A 23,581-nucleotide genomic window follows, 5' to 3' on the forward strand; every position below is an offset into this window, starting at 1 on the left:
GTATATTCCGCAAAACTACCATTTACATGTAAAACACACAACATTAATTAATCAGAAAAAGCAAAACAGTTATCTTCTCTTTTTCCTGAAAAAAAAATTATATATGTCTTACTGTTGTCCAAGTGGTTGGCCTTGATAATTTTTTCTGAGTAGTCAGATATACTTGAGCATTCAATCTAGGAAAAAAAGAAAAGAAGAAAAGCAAGATAAAGAGCAATTTATGTGTTAGAGAGCTCAGCTGTGTGAATGAAAACTATCTACTGAAGGCAGCAAAGACTCTACAAAGCACGTAACCATTGATAAAGAGTAAATCAAACCTGTGGGGAGGATCATAATTAATGATGTTTTAATATTTAAATTGCAGTCTGTGTCTGAGTTAAAGTGGCTCCTGTGGAAAAGATTGATTTAAAAATTATTGAAATGTGAAAAAAGGGGTTTTACCTACAAAATGTACATTATTAATTATATTTAATTTACTCCTGATACTATAGAGTATTGCCTCCTCCCCCACAACAGTCTGCTGAATGGAATGAATTAGGATGATGCTACATTTCCATATATATTTTTAAACAAAATACATTCAAACTTTGTCAATAATATTAAAATTCAAACATGCCAATACTGGTCTATGCCAAGAAGCAATTGTTTTCTATGTGAAAAACCTATATCTTTTAGAAAAGTTGCTATTCCAACAGAATGCAATCATTTAACATACAAGAAAGGACTGGAAATTTTCTATTTAAAAGAACATCCAGATCTGCATGGCTTTTTCTCTGAGCAGTTCTGTGCTTTTTCTAGGAAAATAATTACAGAGTGCCTCGAAGTTTTAGATCTGCCCTTAAACTTGGTAAAATCTGCGTACTAGCATAAAAGCATGTTTGCAATGACCTCTAATATCTTTTAGAGAAAAACTACATTCCAAGAATCTCTCTGGGTTTTGTGGCCCTTGAAAATCATGAAAGCCAAAGTTGCTTGTAATCACTGAATCAGTTCCTAATTTACCTCTTCCAAATTTGGCATTAAACGGACGATACTACTTTGCATAATCCTTGTCTCCCTAATTCCCCTGTGGGAATGTCAAATAGAACTATATTATCTCTAATGAAGTGGTTTATATAGCCAGTGAATCCCATTTAATCTCTAAAAGCTAAATTGTGCTTGACCTCTGAGACAGCACTCACAGATGGCAGGACAGCAGACGCAAGGACACACAGATCCTTTATTCTTTTTATATTGTGTGTGAAACAGACATAATAGCAGCCATAATATCAATCCCAGTCCCCATGGGAGCACATTGATTCTGCTTAGCTTGCCTGCAGATGTAAACCATTCCTAAAATGTGTCTCAATGGCCTGAGCATAAACCAAAACTGGCTTGTGGAAAGGAGCACCTGAGTGCCGGTCCAGAGAGTTCAAGGAAGAAATCCTTCGGGGTGAGTGACATCCTTTGTTTCTTCCAAAGGAACCACATCCAGGTCCTTCCCTTACTGTACACTGTATGGACTGTATGCCCTGTCTATATTACTGCCATTATACTCATTTTCCCTGTCTTTATTCACATCTGTCTGGTATCTTCAAATCCATTGCCCATTTTGGATGGTTTTTAAATAAAGCAAGCGTAGGTAGGTGTTTGGAGGCTGCTTCCCAAACTTTCTAAAGAACAAGGTGCAAAGAAATAAAAAGTTCTCTCTCATGAATGACAACAAGTTTCCAAAAATCAGTTTCAGATGCAAAGAAGCAAAAGAATAAAACCCCCAACATTTAAATGTTTCATGAAGGAATGCATATTTCAGACAAAAAATTGCTTTAGGGTGGCCAAAGCTATTCATCTGCATTTTGAATCGGACTCCATTCTGTGGTTGAATTTTATTTTAAAAAGCAACCCATTTCAGAAAAAAGAAAACTGAATTCTGCAGGTGAAGAAATAGAGGAAAAATTGGTGTTGTCAGATTTTTTTTCTCAGTTTTCTTTCAAGTCAGTGATCTGCTCAAATCTGCCCTATTTAGCAAAGCATTTGGATTTTATGAAAAGCACATGTTCCAATAGAGAAAGTCTGTACCTGAGTTTATAATCACAGAATCATAGGACAGTTTGGGCTTGAAGAGATCTTCAAAGGATTGCCCTGATTCAAGCAAAAGCTCTTGTTCTTGGCCATGTTGAAAATCACAAGGTTCACACAGGCCCACTCCTCAAGCCTGACAAGATTCCTCTGTGTGGCCTATTTTCCTTCAAGTACATCAGCTGCACAAAGCAGTTTTGTGTCATCTGCAAACTTCCTGAGGGTGAACTCAATCCCACCATCTATTGTCCTTAATGAAGATCTTAAATAGCAGTGGTGCCAGCATGGACCCTTGAATTGCTTCAGCTGTGTCTGGTTCTGTGTGTGTATATTCACCTCTGCTTTCATTTTACTTCTCAGTCTTCAATCTACTGCTGCAAATGTCTCCTCATTTACTGTGGTCTCTTCCTGAAACAGTCACAAGATCCCCAGATTTCCCCTGGGCTGTGTCCTCATCACCACCTTTTTATACAAAGCAGCTGACATCTAACATCAGCCTTCATTTTCTGTGTCTGTTTAACTCCTTCCTTCTGCACTGTTGTTTGTCTGAAATAGCACAGAATTCACTGCAATGACTGTCCTGAATTTTGTATGACTAAATGTAGCAGATGAACCAAGGCTTCAAGGGATATTTTGTGTATTTCTGTGTCCCTCACTGACCCCTCCCAAGCAACAAGAGCTATGTGCCAATTCTATCTCTGCATTTCTTACAACAGCTCCCCTGCTAGATTAACATCACTGCATGGCACCCTCCCACAAGGGTTAGGGCTCAGAGCAGGTAAAGAAAAATGAAAAAGTGAAGTGGCTGGTTCTGCTCAGGTTGTAGAAGAGATCCCCCCATTCCAATAGGAATCTAAAAGTATCCCAAAAGGGCTTGCAAAGAAAGTAAAGTCAAACTCTTTTCTGAAATGCACAGGGATAAGACAAAGTCAGTAATCATGAGCTGTGGCAAGGGAAATTCCTGCTGATTGTAGGCCTGGAATAGGTGCTGAGAGAGTATTTAGAGTCTCTGTACTTGGAGATTTTCCAAATTGGACTGGACATGTCCTCGGCCAACTTGATACAGCTTTAAGTTAATGATTGTATGATTTACATCTCTTGAGGACCCAGAGATAATTCTAGCTGTTGGCTTAGGTAGTGGCAAGGAATAAGTTCCAGCGGTGGGTAAGAAGGGATAAGAAGAACCAGACAGAGTAGTGGATGAATTTGAACCCCAAGAGGGAAAGTGTGAGTAAGAGGAGAGTAATTTCTGTAGTCAAAAAACCAACACTCTGCATTTGTCAACAGTTTCTACATCATGCTATTTGAAAAATCACATTTAACTCTAGAGAAGAAACTGGAACATCGCAGCTCTATGTAATAACTCATAGCAAATGTTTGCTTTTTAAATGGAACACTCACAGTTTCCAATTGCAAATATGACCATAAATTCTCAATTTGACTATAAGATTGCCACTGCTAGGTCTGAAATGGCTGCTTGTCCAACACAAATCCACTCTGCAGCTTGCTGTGTTCAGGGTTCATGGTGAGACAGCTCATCTGACAAGAAGGTTGAAATTCTTTGGCTGTAGCACAAGTTTCACACCTAAGGGAGTTCCTCTGAGAGCTAAGTTCCATGGATTGCACACCCACCAGCTTCAGCGATGAACAGTCCATCGGTGAGCTGGCAGTCGTGTGCCACTCAGCTCTATAAAGTCCTGAGGTAAGGACTGAACTCTAAAGAAGTCCAAAGGGGAAAAAAACCCAGCAAGACCCAAACAGAAAAAAAACCCCTCACAACAACAACAAATGTGGAAAAGTATTTACTTTTCTTTTACTTGGTGAATTTTCTGCCAGTGAGCTGGCTCACTGTAGAATCAGATAAGCACCAGTGCCAGCGCAAGGGAGGGAGGAAGACCATATGGCCAGGGATCTGAGAGATGGGAAGGTGGGAGCACATCACCATCATTTTGTATATGCTTATACTTCTAGAGCACTGCAACATCTTTGCATGAGACATGCATTTCTGCATCACAGTAATCTGCTGGTTTATCCTCCCTGAGGCTTTGAGATAATAAATCATATTAACAAAAAATACTTGGTTTACAAGAAAATACCTTCCAGCTGCCTATTGCGGGCTTAAACTCCAAAACTTTTTCCAGCTATCTATAGTTTCAGGCTCTAGTCTGATAGTCAGATGAGATAATCAGAATTTACACTGGATTTTGAAAATATAAGCCTGAGAATTGAAATGGCATTTCTTGTATCATTACCAGTAATAAAGACACACAGTTTGGGTACTTAGTGACATCAGTATCCTCAAATGCACAGATGCACCCAATTAAGTTTTAGTAAACAATTTTGTTGAAGTACACTGAGAAACAGGATCTATTTCCCCTTTATCTATGTTGCATTATGTCTTCAGGGCAAACAGAAGTCCAAAGCAAAAAGAAACTGCATTTGTCATTTTAGAGTCAGTAAAAATAAGTTTGAATATACTTAGTAAGCAAATCTGTGCTCTCCATAATGACTTCTCTGCAGAGAACAGCACATTCATGCTCCTAAAGTTCAATGTATTTAAGGTAATAATTTCCTTCTGCCTCTGAAAAGTGTTATTGTTGGCACAGAAAACATGCACATGCTTTCTTGCACAATTTGCTGAGTTGTAATATGCAGGGAAAAGTGTATTAAGGAAATGTGTTTCCAAGACTACAAAGTTGCAGACCCTGAAAATTAAAATGCAAGATAGTTCCCTTAACCCCTCTGAGTAGGAGTGAGTCTCTTTAACATTTTTTTCAGCCAAGAAGAAATGTGAATATGTACCAGAACACCAAAGGTTCCACATATGAAAAGATATTTACATCCCCTTTTGGAAAAGGTGCACTAGTGCAAGTCATAGAATACAACAGAACTGCACTGAAGTCACTATAAACCAAGCCATAGATGAGCTTGGAGAGTAGAATTTCAAACCAAGACAAGTAAGAAAAGGTAAATCACAAAGCCAAATTGTCAGGCAAAATGCACAAACATTGAGAGAATGTGAGAGAAAGTCTTCTTACCCCATATACCTTCTTGGCTCCTGCCTTTGCAGCAAACATGGAGAGGATTCCCGTGCCACTTCCAACATCGAGGACAATCTTATCTTTAAAAACATGTTTATTGTGATACATTGAGTTTCTATAGGTTAATGTGCGCACTTCATCTTTTAACATTTCCTGTGATGAAAATAAAAGGATTGTGTCACTATTTGAAATGCTTATATGCTTTCCACAGTGCTGCTGAATGCATTCCCTTGCTGTCATTTAGGCATAATTAACACACAACATGAAGGGTTTCTCAAGAACTTTGGGGTGCACACATCAAAGCAACTGTTAAACGCCAGCTACTTAGAGCTGAATTATTAAGAAGCAGCATGATGTCCCTTGTATGATTTTATTCTGCTATTACTTCACTGTTGCAATCAACAAGCCGAATGTAATCTAACCACAGCACTGCCCTGGGAATAGACAGAAGCCATACAGAAATCCAAACTTTCCCTTCCTCCTAAATCATGCACAGCCCAGAGCCTCAGTGGAGGGACCTTCTGGGGTTCCTCTTCGAACAGAAAAGAAATGGCTTCAGAAGACATTATACAACAGCAGGCTTGACAACCTTGCCCAATGTGAGGCAGAAGCCCACAGCAGAGCTTAGAAATTCTGTATTCTAAGGTCCTCCCTCACTGCTCTTTCCACTCATTTTCCTGATCAATTTCCAGAAGATATTAATGTATCACCGAGACTACTATCTCACTAGTTTGAGGTATCATTGTTAGGGCCTGATTTTTGATACACTGATAGCAGCAGTAATTAATTTAATTCCACTGATACTTTGCTTTCTCTTGTACATCTGTCAGTCTACATCAAGAAAGAGGACCCAGCTCAAGACCCAGGTGCCATTTTTAAGAGAAGGGTAGACTATTCAACATAGACTTTAGTTTTCTGAAAATGCTTCTGTTATGTCTGGAAGGCTGAAGGTTTGCTTATTCTATTGCCTAATTTCATAGTTTAAGCAAGTAGACAAATGAGTTTTTCAGTTTCAGGATGAAAAGGATCTGTTCACTGCCCACCAGTCTGGGGCAATCATGAACTGGATTGTTACACGTATCAGCTGCTTACTTACCTGTCTTGGCAGGACACTATGTGTGCTCAGTAACTTCAGATGAATAAAAGGCCACTTTTATCATAAAGTATGGTTTGGTATCAGGCAAAGAGCAGTCCATCACCACTGGAAAGGTGTGAGTACACCTTTGTGTGTGGCAACTGTTTCCACACATATTAAGAACAAGAAGGTAACTGGGAGTGTTCAGCATGGATTTGGAGATGACTGAGCACTTGGTATCTTCCTATGGTGAAGTAATGGACCTTGTGAATGAGGGAAGAGGAATGAGGAAGAGAATGGTTTTTATCTTGATTTTTTGCAAAATTTTCAACATTTTTTCCCATAACATCCTCACTGAAAAATGGATGAACTATGGACCTAGTGCTGTAATGAGCAGCACAAGGTCCATTTGGAGGCCAGTCACTAGTGGTGGTGACAATATCTCCCCAGGTGTCAGTATTGATGCCTTTTAGCATGATTTTTCAGGTGGATTCATCTCTTCCTAGCAGAACTCAATCCTCAAAAAGGGTCCCATAGATATAAAAACGAAAAACTTTGTCATTGACACCAGCTGCACAAGCAATTGTGGAGCTGTGATAACATTTCTCCTCAAGTCCTTGTTTGTGCTGTTGAAATTGAAGCAAAAATCCACCTGGCACACCTTGCTGTTGATGATCATCCTGAGAGCTGCCCAGTGACACTTGCTATGCTCCAGGTCTCACTGGTGCTCATGTAGAACAGCAGCAGGCTCTAAAGGCTGGTCTAAGGGATGGACAAATGCCAGCAGCCTCTCCACAATGTCCCAGATCCTAATGCCTTGGCAGAAGGTCTTGTCAGCAGATGGGGCCTCTGTACCCAGCAGGTGAGAGCCTTTGCAGCTATCGCTTGTCACTTGCTCCCAGTGTCTCTGCCTGGCTCAGAGCCAGCTGGTCCTGGAGGCTTGTTGGACAGAACTTCCTGCCCCTCAGCTACAATGAAGACACTGACCCTGTTCTGTAGCCAGAGATCTGCAGGTGGATCAAGAGCCTCCCTCCTGTTCCCAGAAGGCACAAGTTTCCAGCCTTCACCATCAGAGGAGTCCCCACTTCCAAACCTGGTACGTACAGACTCTGCCTGCCTCTCCTTTCACTACAGTTGGGGTTTTAGGCTCTTGTACCTTCATGCTCTCAGAGAAGATCTAGTCAATCTCTTCCTCATGCCCCTGATGCTTCAAAGCCTGCCAGCCTCCTCTAGCAGCTCCTTTACTTGTTGACACAGATCCTTTACCAGTGCACACCTTCTGCAGGCAAGGAGGAAACTTCCCAGCCTCAGCAAGAAGCTCTCTGCACTCCCTGAGACCTACATGGCTGTATCCTTCCATCAGGAGCTCCATTTGACTTAAGGTCTCTGATGTATCTTCAAAATTTTCTCCTAGGTTTCCTTCCCACTCAATTGTTTCTCTATAGTCTTCCATTCCTGGACTGAATTTCTGAATGCTACAATGGCAAGACGTTATTGGCAGATAGAAATCTTTTATGTTTACACCCCACAACCAATTACTAGAGTAATGGAAATAGATATTGTTTGTTATGCTGTTTGTGAGGAATGCACTGAGTCATTTCACATTTGCTTTTTTGCTTCTAAAGATCTCATCCTCTTAAGTCACAAAAATATCAGCAGGGCAAGGTATCAGTGACTTCTTTAGAACTTGTCTACAGCCAACATTTTGATATTAAATGGTCCATCAAGTATTCTTGAAATTCTCAAGAAATTCTTTCCAGGAGTGTATTTAATGGAGGTGATTTGGCTTAATGTCCCCATCAATGCAACCTATGCATTCAAGTTACATACCAGGAGTCAAGAAACTGTTTGGCTTCCCATGTCAGCTGAGTGGCTGTTCTGTTGATGTCTGCGCTCAAACACCCAAGAGAACAAAATCTCCAACTTAGCAATGAGGGAGTGCCCATGGTTGTGGCTGGGCTGGTTTGCAGCCCTCATAAATGCACTGCACTGATGCACTTGTGAAATTCACCTCTGCACGGACAGCTGCAACAAGAATCTAAGTGGGACAGAGGTTTTGAGTGCAAGTCTCTAGAGAAATGGGTGATATCTTTGGCACTTAACCAGACTATACAATAGTCTGAGGAAAGGCAGAGGAATATAATCATGAGCAACTGGGATACAGATAAGTAAGTAAAATATAAAAGAATTAATAATAATTATTATTATATTGTTAGTTATTTAACAATTGCTGAAACAAAAAGAAAGGTTACCTCATGAATTCCAAAGTGAGCATACGAATCAAAGTAATAATCCCTGGATGTCATCTCTTCTGGATTGATGAGCTTTGCCATCTTGCCTCGGCCCGGGCAGCTGGGTTGCAATGGAGCATGGATGACAGACTGAACTGGCTTTGGAACAACAGCAGGCTGAGGAGGCTGGGATGGAATGGTGCAAACCTAGGAGAACATGGAATATTGTTAAGAGGCATCATTAAAATAAAACATTTCTCTCTATGTCTAGCATAGTGATGTTATCGTTAGTGCTATTATTGTAACTATCTAGTAGGTAACAAGTCCAAAGACACCTGGTGTATCGTAAGTGAAATTTAGGCTGCCTCCTTTCCTGGATCTTTAACTAATTTGATGTCCTGTAAAATTTCCTTAATGGATTTTTCCTTAATGTTTCTCTACAGATACCTAAATTAGTGCAGAGTAATGGTAAATTATGGGTGTTGGCTGAAGTGGGTTATTGCAAACATTGACACAAAGCAGTAAAGTGCTCCTTTTTCTCCATTAGTGTCCTATTCTGTCAAACTGCCACAGCTTTGTGAGAGGCAGGTTGCAATAAACACATAGTTCCCCTGCAAAGAAGAGCTCATGAAAAAAGGATTCCAGACACAGTGTTGCCAACAGGGGCAGAATTCACAATCGATTCTTAATTATCAGGTAAGGTGCCTGTTTATATTGATGAGCTAGGTCTGGGAAGGCCATCTGAAAGTCCCTGATGCTATCTGAAAGTCTCTCAGCATGTCCAGGAAGCACTACAGGGAGCTGTGTGGTCTCTTAATGAAGTTTCCTGTTGTTGGGAGATGCAGGAGTTATGCAATTCCAACACACCATGTCCCCCAACACCTAATTTTTTATTGAGTACTGCATCTCCAACACCAGCATTCTGACAGCCACAGAATTCTCACAACCCCTTGGTCCACATTTGATAGCTGTAGCACATAGGACAGAAGACAGAATGTTTTTCAAATATGAGGTAAAACACACTCTGGTCTGGCCCATGTGTGGATCTACATTTTGAATCCTTAATATGAAGCAAAATGCTGAAAACTGTGAAAGACTGAGCAATATCCTACACCTTCACCTATGGTGAAGTCACCTGCAAATTATGGGTCAACAACTTCATATATTAAGGTCAATCCTACTTAAAATATATCATATCCTTTTGTACTTTTGGGGGTTTTTATGACTCAGTAGTTTCTCAGTGGGGACCAGAGTTGCCTGAGCCTCTTCTCACTACTTTGATGAAGTTCATGCTGTCTTCTATAGCTTAGTACTGTGAGGCATCAATCCCCTGTACTGTCTCTGAATAGCATCAATTAGCCTAGTTCAGTTTGCTTCAATTAAAAAAAAAAAAAGAAGAAGAAGAAGAAAAAAGCCCCCACATTTTGTAGATTTCTATGTCTCATCTTTTGATGGCTTCTTTGGTCCATCTGTTAAAAAAGTAAATGCCATTGGTTTATGTTCCTGTAACATTTTTCATCCCCAAAGATACAGAAGTGCTTTATTTATGAGCCTTTTCTATTTCTGGTATTTTTTACCTTATCACCTCAGCCTGTTCACCTCAGCTAGTTCGCCTCCCACACAGAATACACTTGCTCCCAAGTGGGGTTTGTATTTCTGTTTGGTCTAGTTTCAAAAATGTCCATCTACAGTCAAGTAATTTCTCTTAAGACATTGCTTCATTGCCTGTTCATTGCAAGCAGTAATACTGATAACTTAGTCTGTCAAAGTGTTGCTCTTAATATTCAACTCTTTCAAATATAATCCTGGTACTTTTAATTACATACTTGAGGTTATATCTCAACCTTTTTCTCCATTGGCACACACCCTATGTAATTTCTGCAGTTACCTTTCTCAGCAGTCCTTTCTGTATTTGTCTGCTGGATTACAAAGACTTAAACTGTAGGTGTTTGAAATTCTGTTTTATTAGAATATGAAATCTGTAATATGAAATCCTACACTTTCCACTTACCCTCTGCATTTTACAAGCATTTTAGAAGAAAAATACATACATTTGTATAAATTAAAAATAAAATACTCACTGAATTCTGTTCCTGTCTTAGGTAAGAATGTCTCCAGACACATGACAGTGCATCACATGCAATTGCTCAAAAGATATGTAATGGACAGAAGTTGTAGCAGTTTTTGTAAAGGAAACCAGGGGGCTTCTAGCATTTCTGTTGCTGTCAAACTACAAATTTAGATGTGGTTTGCTGTACAACAGAGAGCACTTGCTACAGGAAAAGAGACTGATCTTGAAGGCAAATCTCCTCTCTGGATCTCAGGCAGTATCAATTCTACTCCTGGCTGCATGGAAGGGTCTAGACTGGATTATGAGAACCAGGTTACTCTGACTAAAGATACTGAATGAAATTAAACCTAAAACTTAAGCTAGGAAAGTTGTCTGAATTAATTTCTTTCCTGCAAAAGAATTAACATCACTGTTTCCTAGTCGGCAACTGAATTCTGCTATGGCCAAGGGGTGGCAAGATAACTTTTTATTAAGCTACTGAGTCAGTATTGCGTATTTGACTTACAATACTTTTCAGACGTATCCAAACTACCTGAAGACTTACTGCTCTCAACTGTGCATCTACATCCCTGTCAGGAAGAACATATCCCACCCAGCAGAAGAAGTAGAAGCCTATTAGTTCTGCTTCTCAGCTGCCTTAGTTTGTAGCCAAGCAGCCTGTGGAAAAATGTGTTGATGGTGGTTGTTTGACAACATTTGGCTCTGAGTGCCAACAGGTCCATCCTGTGATGTGGGTACCACAGCCTCATGCAGCAGGGGCAGTGGAAAACTGCATAGGGGTGGTGATCTCAGCCAGCAGCACTCAGTCACAGGGATCTTAAACCAGCTGCTTCATTTCTGTTTTAGGCATACTAACACAATATTAACTTCCTGATTCAAATGGTGTAAATTTTGCAGCATCTGTAATATCTCCTGCTGAAATTTCTATGTGTAGCACTGTAATTCTGAAATTCCAAAACCACATCACAATTTTAATTTTGTGAGTGGGGCTCAGGAAATCCCTCTTTCAGTAAGTTGCCATAGACTCTATGAAAAATTTCACTTGAAAGGGACTTATGCCCTATGACAACAAATATCTGGGAAAAACATAAACACAGTGGACAACTGCAGAATAAAGAATTGCAATGAAAGCTATTATTTGTATCAGAAACAATAAAGTCTTTCAGTGTGCAGCTCTGAAATTGTAAACCAGACACAACTATGCTTTTAGGGATATGGTATAATTGCTTAAGGAGAAAACATGCTTTTAAGACAACAGCTATCAAGGAAAGACAACTTCCTATATTCTTTCCAGAACTGAAAAGAATCCTTGATGTGATTTGCAAGCTTAGCATATATATATAGCCTACATGAGGAACAACTCATCTGTTGAATAACACCTGAAAAGGCAAAGCATCTGGGCTGGGGGCAAGCCTCACATCAGTGTAAAGAATCTAAAAAACTCTCTCTGCAGAACCCATGTATGGATTCTGGCCAGCTGCACACAATTCCAGAACACTGGCTTGCTGCTAATGCAGATGAAGTCTGAAAGAATGGAAGCAGCTGCTTCAGAATTCATTCTTCACTGTGCTAAACATGCAGCCCTCTATTTTTCCATCTCCCATGTGGTACTGAAGGTGGAAGTGGGGGTCTGAAGGATCTGAGAAGCAGTCTATTACTGCTTTGCGACTGAAGTCCTACCTTTGTGTACCATTTCAACATTTAAATCAAATTAAATTAGGGAAATTCTTCCCAACTTTTAAAAATCAAATAAAATTTATTTCCTCTTTCTTTGTGGCCAGGGTTGGTACGCTGCAGGTGATCAAATGTACTAGCACAGGACTGGTTTCCTTAAAAGCTTTGAATTCTCACAAAAGACAAGATTTGTAAGCCTCATTGTTTCTCAGAATCCCACAACTCACAAGCTCCTGATGTAGGCTTCTGAAACATATACAGGCACTTCAGTGACACCTCTGTGTGACTTTGAGACATACAGAGCTGCCCATGTGTGTCAATGGGTACTATTGAAGTTCTTCTTTGAAAACTGGACCTAATCCTACATGGACCCACAAGGCTGTCTGGGTGTACAACTTCCAAAATACAAAAGAGAACTGGGTATTCAAAAATCATGATCTATTTTTGAAAATTTGAGCCTTTTAGATATATCCATCTGTCTACAGAGAGACAAGATGGTGAAATATGCACAATTCATTTTCTAGGAGGTTTGTGACAAAAGCTGTGGTGTGTAGAGTAAAAATAAACTTGAATTTCAATTCTCCTTTCTGATATTACTATGGAGACATCGGGCTGGAGGTTAAAATTCCAATCCTTGCAAAACTGTTGTTCAAGATGCAGTATTTTATTCTTGACAAATTCTTAGTTATTTATGGCATTTTTATGACATTGAAGTGGTTAACTTCTGCTTGGAAGTGCTGAACTTTTCCTTAAGAAACTAATTAAAATGGAATTTTAACTTATTCAATTTCAGCATCATCTTCCTTTTAAACAAGAGGTTTTATCATATCTAAATGTCGATTTTATTTATTTTTTGAGCCAGATAGCTTTTTATGTCAGAACTACTAGAATAGAATGTGCCTAACACCATTTTAATTAGTCTGAATTTAATAATCAAGACTTCTGGAGTGCAAGAGACTATCAACTGGTATGCAATCACCATAGCGATTCCAACAATACAGCTTCTTCCTGCTGCAGATATGAAAGCACAGCCAAATATAAGAGGTATTTGCTATCCTCCTGCCAAAATTTAGGCTTCAACAAAAACTTCTTGGCAGTCATCATGCAAGTTAAAACCTCCTTTATCTTGTATTGTTTTGAAGTCTCTGTCCAAGCTTATCTTAAGTGATCTTTGAACAGGGCAAAGAATCTAATCCATTATCACAGAAGTTTTAACCTGATTTTCTGAGGAAATGAAGCTCTTACAGTATCTTGCCTATGCCTCTCATTAATGACTCCTGAGTTTGTTCAAGCCAGTCTGATTTGACAGAAGTGTGGAAATATCAAATACAATTATATTTTGGTACATTTCTTGAAAACCAGAAATTAGGCAGAAGGATAAGTGATTTGATGATCCACTGAAATTGAAGCAGATAGAATTCAGTTGTCATACTTTCTACCCGCTCTAGGTCGATTAAGCCACCTGGCTGGTGTTATATGTGCAGTGTGAGGCCTCTGGACTGGATGAGCAGTAATGAAGGTGTACAAAGAAGACCAGGCCTTGCTCAGAACTAAATTAAGACCTGGGGGCATAAAGAGGACATACTTGCAGGAAACCAGGCTTTTTTAGCTCCTCTGCACATGGGAAAACCTTTCCATGCTGAGGATAGGAAGTTCACAAGGAATGCAAAATGGCAGGAAATCAGGGAGTTCCAACATTCAACTACAGACAGATGCAGCTGTTTGGGAACAAGGATCCATCTATCTATCTATCTATCTATCTATCTATATATATATATAGATATATATTTTTATATATATGCCTGTATTAGGTGCATGCTTTCAGGACTAGGACCTCTGAAGACCAGTAAAGAACATTTACTTAGTGGAAGCTTTATGTTGTCTAAAAATCAGTATGAAAGTGCCAATTCTTCAGCAGCTATAAATCTGCTTTCTGCTTGATGAAAGTCAGGCTCAGTCTGTTTTAAGTTGCATGCAAGTATGAGTTCAATGCAAATGAAAATATATTGAAACTAAAACTGAATCAGGCAGACTCTGTAAGAAAACTGGGAGAGAGAACTGATTCTTAAAATTACTTGTTTTGAGGCTACCCCTTGTTCAGCCACTTCAAAGTGAGGCGCTGCTCTGAACTTTCTACATGGATTGTTTGGAATTCCAGATCAACCTGTCACAGACAAACCTGTCCATTTTTTATCAGCAGGAAATTCACTGTCTTCTGTACAGAGAAGCATAGCTCAGAGGGTATTACAACTGTGACACCCCTACGAAATGGTGATAGGAAAAATATTGTGAAAACACTGGTGCTTTAGAATAAAGCCTCTGTCCAGAACAACTGAGACTGATCAGTTGTACAAGGAACTAGATTATACCTTAGATGTCCAAATCCTCAAAAATTCAAAGGAAAAGATGCAAGCTGGTCATCAGTATGATAAAGTTGTGGTCAGCACACTTAGGCTGCAGCAGAAATAACACCAAGTAGCAAAAAAAGCAGGTAAAGATTATAATGTTTGCAAAGTTGTTACTTATTGTGCAGAAGCTAAAAAGAAATTTAGATATGTAAATGTAAAATGGGCTCAGTGATACCTTCATGGATCTGACCCAGGGTACTTCATACTGTAAAGATTTTTAATGGGGACTGTCTGTTGGGTAAAGCCAGAATTTTCTTAGTGACAGGTCATAAAATAAGCAATCCAGTTTCCAGTTTCCTATATTCCTGGGTATGCAGGAGTAATTCTTCTCCCTAATAAAGTTTAAGCACTGAAATGAATGATCTGTGGGGTCTCCAGCTGTGTAGATTGCAGAACTCAGCAGGAGAATATCCTTTACCAGCCTTTAAAGCTATCTTTTATCTGAGCAGCGTGCTGGACTAGATGGCCTCCAGAGATCCTTTCCACACATACTATTCTATGATATTAAGACATAGTTATATTTGCACTGTGCAGGAGATACAGGTGGCAAGCATAGTGCAAATTATGAGGTAGGTTATAAATTTTGGTTGATAGTTGTACACACAATAAGAACAGAACCTGCTTTCATGAGATTAAAGAATACACACTATAAGAAAATGACGACGTGTCACTCAGGAATGAAAACCTTCTAAAGCTACATGTAACAGAACAGAACTGAGATTACAGGAAATGAGTTGACAAAATTTAAGGACAGGAATGATACTAGGTATTTGTATTATTTATAAATGTGTGAGCAGTTCTAGACCATTCTGTGTGCATATAATTAAAATGCTCTTCATCTAATCTGTTCTTATGACTGCTTAGTGCACGGCGCCATCGGGAAAAAAACCAGCAACAAGTTACAGATGTTGACATTTAATTGAACATGTGTTACTTTTCATAAAGATGGAGATTTTGCAATGCATGTAGAGTAGAATGTCCCATGCAGGGCACGAAAAGACTAGTTCAGCACAGAACAAAAGGAAAAGATGAGAGAAATATATTAGTATTAGCTGAAATTTATTCTTTGTGAAGCACCTTGTGGAAGGATAGCAAAGAATTATTTTAAAAGTGTTGAAAGGCAGCTTTCTTTACGAGAAGGTTGCATTTTGATTATCTTTGGCATTTGGTAGATATAATGCCTATTATTATTTTAGATTTAATATCACAGCAACACCTTCTTGGTTTGCAAGATCCCTGCTACAAGGAACAGCTGGAGAAATGCCTTGTGTTTTCACCTGTACTCTGTGGTGTTGAGCAGATGGTGTGTCAGTAGACTCTGTTGTCCATCTGTTTGTTTGGAGCCCCCTGAGCCTCATTAGGAGTGAGGTAAGTTGCACAGTGAGGAGGTTCTCAAGCGCTGGTTGAAGCCTCAAACCCGCTTCTCTCACAGCCAGGGATTCACAGCTTCAGCTCAGCAGGGGATCGTGTTTTAGAAGCCTTGTCCTCTGGTGGATAATACCAAAAGCAAACTACAGCTGGCAGATGGCTAAATTCATTCTTCTTTTCATAGGGTAGAGACTAATCTAACTGCTATCAATAATCTGGAAACGGATCTCCGTGTATAACCGTGCTGTTGCCTCCACACTTGCGGCATATGGATTTGTTGTGGTTTAATGGTCTCTGCCACGTAAGTCAAGAATCTGAAAGCTGAAGATTTAAATAAAGGAGAACTATAGATAAATAAAGCAAGCTGTGATGATCTGTGGCTAGATGTCCTGTGGTTTTCTTTCAATTTTTCACCATAATTAGGAATAGAAGAGGTGGAAATATTCAAACATCCTGGTTATTTTGACACAAGATAGATACCAGTAATTAAATCTGGCAGGCTGGGAAATACAGGCTAGACCACCAGGGCTAGGTGTTTCTGAGAGACACTCCAGACTTCTCAGCTTTTTCCTGACTCAGTACCATATATCAGGGCTCCTAGGAAAAGCATGCTTTCTAACAGAGCTCTCCTGAATATAGCGCCTTTCTAAGATGTAAGAAGTTTTTGGTTGGTTTATGTTACAGCAGCCATTATCCTGTTCCAGAATCCAGTCTGAAAAGTTTATTCTGGTGTGTGGACCACAGAGCAGCACACCAGCAGCTTCACAAAGCCAGTGTCTCTTGCTGGTTGAAGCTTCTGGACTTACACAGATTTACAGCGACATCTGACATGGTAACACTGCAAGTCCCTGCTTTCTGTGGAACACCCTGACCCTTTTCAAGAATTCATGAAAGGCAAATAAAAACAAAAGATTAAAAAAAATCCTTCCTACCTTCTTGTAATTTTAAGTCTCTCCTTTTGCGACTGAAGAAGATGAGAATTAAATTAAATTTAATTAAATTTAATTTAATTCTTTATTCAGTTGGTAGAAGCTAACTTGGTAGTGAAAAAACAGAAAGTTTCCCTAATGTGTGGTCCCAAGCCTATCAATGTTGACTGTGAAATTCTGATATCATCACAGGAATTTTAAATTTAGAACCGAGGTCAACTGTGAGAGTTACAATTGCTATTGACAACCATATATTACATCATTCGTATCGCTTCTATCAAGATTTGAAGAGCACCTAACACCTAAAATAGCCAGTAAAGGCCAGGGAGCACTTAAATTGACTGATCACCATGGAACACTTTTCCTCTTTCATTCAATTATCCAGAAAAAAACAAGCAGTAGGTATAAACCATGTTGTATGTTCTCCTGGAACAAATTTTCCTTCTGAGATGTCTCCATTTTGGGAGTTTCAACTGATCTCTTGCCTTTAAAGTGCTACATCCAAAACTGTCTAGAACAAAAGAAATCAAGATGCACAGATATAAGAAGGGGAAACAGCCTGTTGTTCTGACAGAGCTATTAGAGGCTTATTTTTTTGTGGTTGTTCAGAGGGAAGGCTTGAGCTAAGACTACAGCCTGTCTATTGTTGAAACTGGAAAGAGGAAAAGCTGATAACAGTATTTTTCATTTGAAGTAGGCTACAGCCTCTGGGAAATAAAGAGCTTTTCCAAGTTTAATGTCATTTTATTTCTGATTTGCCTTTCAGGGAGTTACACAAGGGAAAGAAATATCTCTGCATTAATAAAATGCATCAGGTCTTCCAGATGATTTTAAAATATCAGTCCCAAATGGGAAGACTCTAAAAATAAACCATATCACTTTCATTCCTGGGCATTCATTGCAGAGTCACCTCTATATTTGGTAGTGATAATTGTTAATGTTATATGCTTACTAATTGCACTGATACTGATGTTTAATGTCCCACCTGGCCTGTCTGGGCAAGCACTTCTATGCCATCAACAAGTCGCACACAGCCATGGGGTGCTGTTCAGGGACTGAACTCTCCCTAACCATTTCCAAGACCCTTTCAGGTTTGGCATGGCAGAGAGAGAAGGCTGCAGAAGTGTCATATTGCTCAAACAGCACTGGCTTAAAACTGCAGCTGTGAAGTCTTTCCCTTCCCCTCGTATTCTGCAATACAAGTAGTCAAACTGCAGCAGCCTTGCCTCATTTTTTCAGACAGGACGGAAACACACTCAGCTTTATGTGTGGCTGAGAGGAGTCACCAAGACCTGTGAATCCAGCACCATTTCTAGGGTGGCTGAGTACTGTGAGGGAGTAGCTGGAACAAGGGTAAGTGGCTCTTCTTGTGTGCACATGAACAAAGTTCAGGGTTGCTGGTGAGTCATGTTCCCTGCTGCTTGGGTAGATTTGGCTATGCAATCATACAGAATGAAGAAATCATTCCACGCTATGTTTCCCTGGGAGTTGCTCAAAGCCTATATCATTATTTAGCAAGTCACGACTCAGCTCCTTGTTCCTCCTGTAATGTGGGGCTCAGTTTTCCAGGGCTGCCTTTGCACCAACTTGGACTAGCTGGAAGGAGGATCTAGGTTTCTCATTTCTCTGTCCTTCCTTCTGCATGCAACAGAGAGGACTCATCAGCATTGCCTGAATACTTCCACTGTGTAAATTGATTAAAAGGCTGCCCTTGCATTTCTCTGTGGAGTCCAACATTCAGTATGCAAGGCTCTATAGAGGAAGTTTCCATAATGTGTGCTGGGTCACCCAGGCAAGCTGATGTAATTCCACATGAATTCTGAATTGCAGACAATTTATCATCATGGCTGTGAAACCATGAATGGTGCATAAGGATCTACAGTCAGAGCATTAGGGGCCTGTTAACAGATGGTAATTAGTTCTATTTTAAGGATGGCTAGGCAAGTCAGCTCTTTTTGTGACAAGAAAAACAAAATAAGGACAAGGTCATCCTCTAAGACATGAAACCCTAGCAGTTGTTTTCACTTTGTGATCAGCTATAACCCAGGGAGGACATGCTCCTGTTATCTGGAAGCAGTACACAGAAATGTAAATGTGACTGAAGGTTTTTATTGATTTTCAAGTGAAGAGAGATATTCATGTGCCAGATCACTTTAAAACGCCTCACATCACAAGGCGCAGCTTGTTGTAGAAATAGCAACAGAAGTTACAGAAGCCTGCACTGAAAATATCAAAGTTGAATGCAGTGAAGAGGAAGAGTTTGTTGCAGATCATTGCATAAAGAGCTATGAAGATACAAAGCCAGACAAGTGTGAACTTTCCATTGTGATTTTCTTATTGGTTTTTACTATCATCGCTGCTGCATAAGTGCCTGCCTTGCTGAACAGGCAAGGCAATGGAAATGAATGGAAAGGAAACAAAAAGGACCTGGTACTCTCAAGCTACTTTAAATCACCCTGGCAAATGCATGAAAATCTGTTGAGGAGAGGTCAGGGGGAGCACCATCAATGCTCACAGCACCTTTCTTGTAGGGAAACTAGCTTATCACTGACTGGCCTCTTCCCCTCCCCAGCACAATTTCGACTGACTCTCCAGTGACAAAGAACAAGAACCAGAAAGTGCTAATCAACTATAAAACCAGTTATTTTTAGACCTTTTCTCAGTATCAGGCAGTAAGCTGAACTTCACATGAAAAAGTAGAGCTCTGCTATTTTTAGAGGCTAATTATTAACAAAAATAACCAGAGAATTCTATCTGTACAAATTATTTTCTTAAATTAGCAGAAAATTTAATGGAAGCCCTCCTCTGCCTAGCAAATTTCCAAGGCACTGATCTCTGAAAGTCACTTTGCAGCTGATATACCAGTCTTTTCTTCCCCTCTCACTGAGTTTCAGCTGTTTCACAACAGCTCTATAGGAAGTTCTTCAGGAAGACATGATATTCTGTAGGCTTTGCTGAGCCTTAGTATGGAGGAGGAAAAATATCCAACTGACCACCTACTCCTTGTCCTAGCCAAGCTTCTGATCTACACTCAGTGTAGTTTCAGATGTACTTCAGCTCTAGAGGAGGTCTCTGCCTAAGAAGTGTCCAGGGTTATTATTTCTTAATCTCTGCAGTGGGTAAGTGCAGAGACAGAAAGAAGAACAAGACTGAGAAATGACAGTTCCTGAGCTGAAGTGCCAGAGAAAATCAGCACAGTGAGTTACAGTTCAGTGCTGCTGCAGAGCTACCAGCAAACAAGCACCAACATTGAATAGAAGTCCCACATTTGTCACTTCCATTTGTCAACTGGCAAAAAATAACATTTCCCTGCACAGAGCAATGACACCCTGCCACTTCCTTCGGAGCTGTAGCTCACTGGATCTTAATATGTTATAGCACAGACTTTCTCTTCATCACCTGGCAGCTTTTCTGTCCTTTGTGTTGGTCTTAAGTCCATCTCACTGTGTGACCTTGAAGGAATCAGCCACTTCTTACTGTGGGTTACCAGAATGTTGCATCTTTTTGTGACAGATGAAACCCCCAGAGGTGGAATGTGGCCCTCCGAATCAACACTTACAATGGCTCACTGAAAATGAGCAGGGATGAAGTGCCTGTGAAACTCAGGGAAAAATGTGGCTGCCCACAGCTGTTGCAAAGAAGCTGATTTTAGGTGAATCAACTGCTAGTTTAAATGTTTCTCCCTGAGTTCATTAAAATAACATGATCACATTCCTGAGTTAGCCAGACTTGTAAAGGGGACAGTGTTGACATGACCCAACATAAAGTGTAAAAGTTGAAAAACTAATAGAATAATTTCAGTGAGAGCAATGGAGTTGAGCTGCCTTCAACTTACATTATCCTCAAAAAACACATTTGTATTATGATTTAACTACAATTCTTATATTTTTATAAGTCAAACTTTTGTTTATATTCCATTTTCAGTGTATTTTGTTCCCTCCCTGCTAAGTCAGAAATCCCATGTAATGTCAACTGTTTTCAAAAGAGACATTAATAAGACATTTGATATTTCACATTGCATCTTCCATGCAGGAATTTCTAGAAGAAACTGATCAAAAGCATATTGCACTGTGATGCCTCTTAGCAATTACTGTTTTCGTTTGTAGTCATTAGAATACAACTCCTGTGATGATATTCAAAGGTTTTGTTTTTTTTTTTTTAAATCAGATGTAATGGGTCCAACTGTAGTTAAATCACTAGGTAGAAATCTGGCAGAAAGCCATTTTAGCCTGTGCTCAGGATCCCCAGCTGCTAAAACTCAGTCAGTAGCTTTTTGGCCTCACAAACATGGTTAAGTCTATGAAAGGAGGAAAATTCTGACTCGGTTCTCTCTTGGGCACCTAAAGTCAGAGAAGACAGTTCCCCTGGAGATTTACAGTGAAGAGTGCATCTTCTCTTCTGCCTCCAGGAGTGAGAATGTATGAATTTTATACTGACAGGTTTCAGGTCAGTTAAAATATAACAAACAACCTACCCTGAGCCACCTCAATTTCTATACACCAAGGGGCTGTCTCCACCCTGGCTTTTGCTGCTGTAATTTGCCTTGCTTTTCTTGTTGCTGCCATTCTCATAAGGGATTGGCAGCACTTTCCCCTTGTGCCTCAGCACTTCTCTTGATGCTGATTCATAAGGCAGCATATGTTATTTTGAGATGAGAGTGGGTACACGCTTGGCTAAGACAGAATGGAAATCCTTGTCTGACTTATGGTCACAAAGCACAATGCTTTGTCCACAAAACACAACCTGTGGCTGCCCTGACAGTGCCTCTTTTGCAACAAGCAAGCGCTGCTTGCACGGCATGGGGTCAGCTGGAGCTGGGTCCTTCCTTCCTGCACGTCTCAGGCGTGCAAGGACAGTCTGCATCCTGCTCCCCCCTTTCTGCAGTGGCCACAGGCCCTTCCACGCTTTTCTGTTGACATCCTTCCTGGGCTCTGATTGTTTCTTGTTGTGTGAAAAGATCTGGCTCTGCCAAGAGCCTCCACAGGAGCAGCTGGGTAACGAGACGTCCTTGTGCATGCATGAGTGGCTCATCCTTCCCTCTGCTCAGGCAGTAATTGAGAAGCAATGGAAATGATTGGTGTAGAATCACTACAGACTGGAGAAGTGGCTCCACTCAGGAAAGCTGTAGAGCAAAAAGGAAATTACTAGCAACAACAAGAGCAGAAAATGTAACTGACAGCAGCAAGATCTGGATAACTGGGCTTCTGTTCAAATTAGTCTTCTGTTGATGCTGTGTAAATAGCTGGATGAGTGTGAAGACTGATGTTTTCTGATTAAAGTGCTTCTGACCCGTGAATTCCACTGATTCATGTGACTTTTCTTAACCTGGAAAGCTCAGAGAGTGGATCTCAGAAAGGTTTTTACTATTCACAGTTGTGAAGAAACCTTAAAAAGACTGAGTAAAAGTTTCTGGGAACAGAAAGGCCTATAAAAGTAACACATTGACGCAGATTCAGTGTCTTTTTTTAGCCAGTCTTATCACCTTTCCACATATAAGGTTGGCATTATTGTTCTTTAGCCACAGCATGGGCACAGCATGATGTACAGCAATGCAAAATGCACCAACCCTATTTGTGTTCTGATGGCAGAACAGACCTTCTGATTTTCTTGCCTTTTTGATGTGCTGTTGTACTGCCCTACAAACCTCTGAAATTAAAAAAAAAAAATTAAAAAGCTGCAAATTGCTGAAGATAACTTGGAGTTAAAGGAGAAGACTGAAAGTTTCACTTGCTGCTTATTTGAACATTAACTTGATCTCAGACACTGGAAGAAAAAGAACAGAGAAATAACAGAAGTAAAAATAGTGTTTCAATTCAAGGTGACTCAAGGTTTTATTGACATGGAGTGCTTTTTTTTTTTTTTTGGAACATATCAAGCTTCATGGGATCCTGTTTCTTTAAATATTTCTTCTGTTCATGGAATGACTGACAGTTGAGTGGGATAGAGGAGGAGAAGAAGCATCAGCTCTCACTTCTGAACTGGCTGCACATTCAGAATTAATGGGGAGGGAGAGCTTTCTGACAAGGAGAAAATTTTGAAAATGTAAAAAACACAGACAAAAATAAGATTTTTCATAGATATATAAATCAGGGGAGTATGCTCTCAGTACTGCCATACAAATCAAAAGCCACCGTGTTTGGTCTGTTAATATAACTGGAGTTTAGCCACCAAATTGCTCTAGGCCCTGTCTAGGATCAATAGAAAGAAAAAGGGTTTCTTTAAAGTATGTTTTGAGATGGGCAGAGTAGCCATTCAGAGGTGTTTGTCTCTGCTGCCTAGGCAGGACCAGCAGGCCAGCAGCTCAGATGCTTTGTTAAAGCATCTGAATTTATGTGAGCAGATTCCAGATCCTAGCTGATCCATTCAAAGTAAAATAGTAACAACAGAAAATAATAAAGATTTCTTGATTCAATGATAGAGAACATTAGGACTCTATCCAATGAGTTGCACATATGTCTTAAAATACCCTGGGAAACAAATTCCTGTCATCAAGATCTCCTAAAAAAGGATTGTAAAAATATTTGGGGTGACTTTTTTTTTGGGTTTTTTTTTTTGTTTGGTTGGTTTTGTTTTGTTTTTTGGTGGTTTTTTTGGGGGGGTGTTTTTTGAGCCACCAAATCTCTGGAGATAAAATCATTCTGCACCACATAAATGCAGCAGGTTTTATTTTTCTCCTTTTACTGACAACACAGTGATTTTCAGCAGAACTCTGAAGCATGTGGTAAG

General features: G+C 39.9%; 1 protein-coding gene across 1 annotated transcript in view; it reads right to left on the minus strand.

Annotated features, from left to right (window-relative positions):
* PRMT8 (protein arginine methyltransferase 8) overlaps nt 1-23,581 on the minus strand; it is a 56,579-nt gene that overhangs the window by 17,137 nt on the left and 15,861 nt on the right. The window contains exons 2-4 of the mRNA XM_030949491.1: nt 8,427-8,612; nt 5,097-5,252; nt 113-176 (exon numbers count right to left, since the gene is read on the minus strand). Of these exons, the coding sequence (XP_030805351.1) occupies nt 113-176; nt 5,097-5,252; nt 8,427-8,612 (406 nt within the window). The remainder of the gene's footprint in view (nt 1-112; nt 177-5,096; nt 5,253-8,426; nt 8,613-23,581) is intronic.

This window comes from Camarhynchus parvulus, chromosome 1, assembly GCF_901933205.1.
Source record: "Camarhynchus parvulus chromosome 1, STF_HiC, whole genome shotgun sequence".
NCBI classification, from domain to species: Eukaryota; Metazoa; Chordata; class Aves; order Passeriformes; family Thraupidae; genus Camarhynchus; species Camarhynchus parvulus.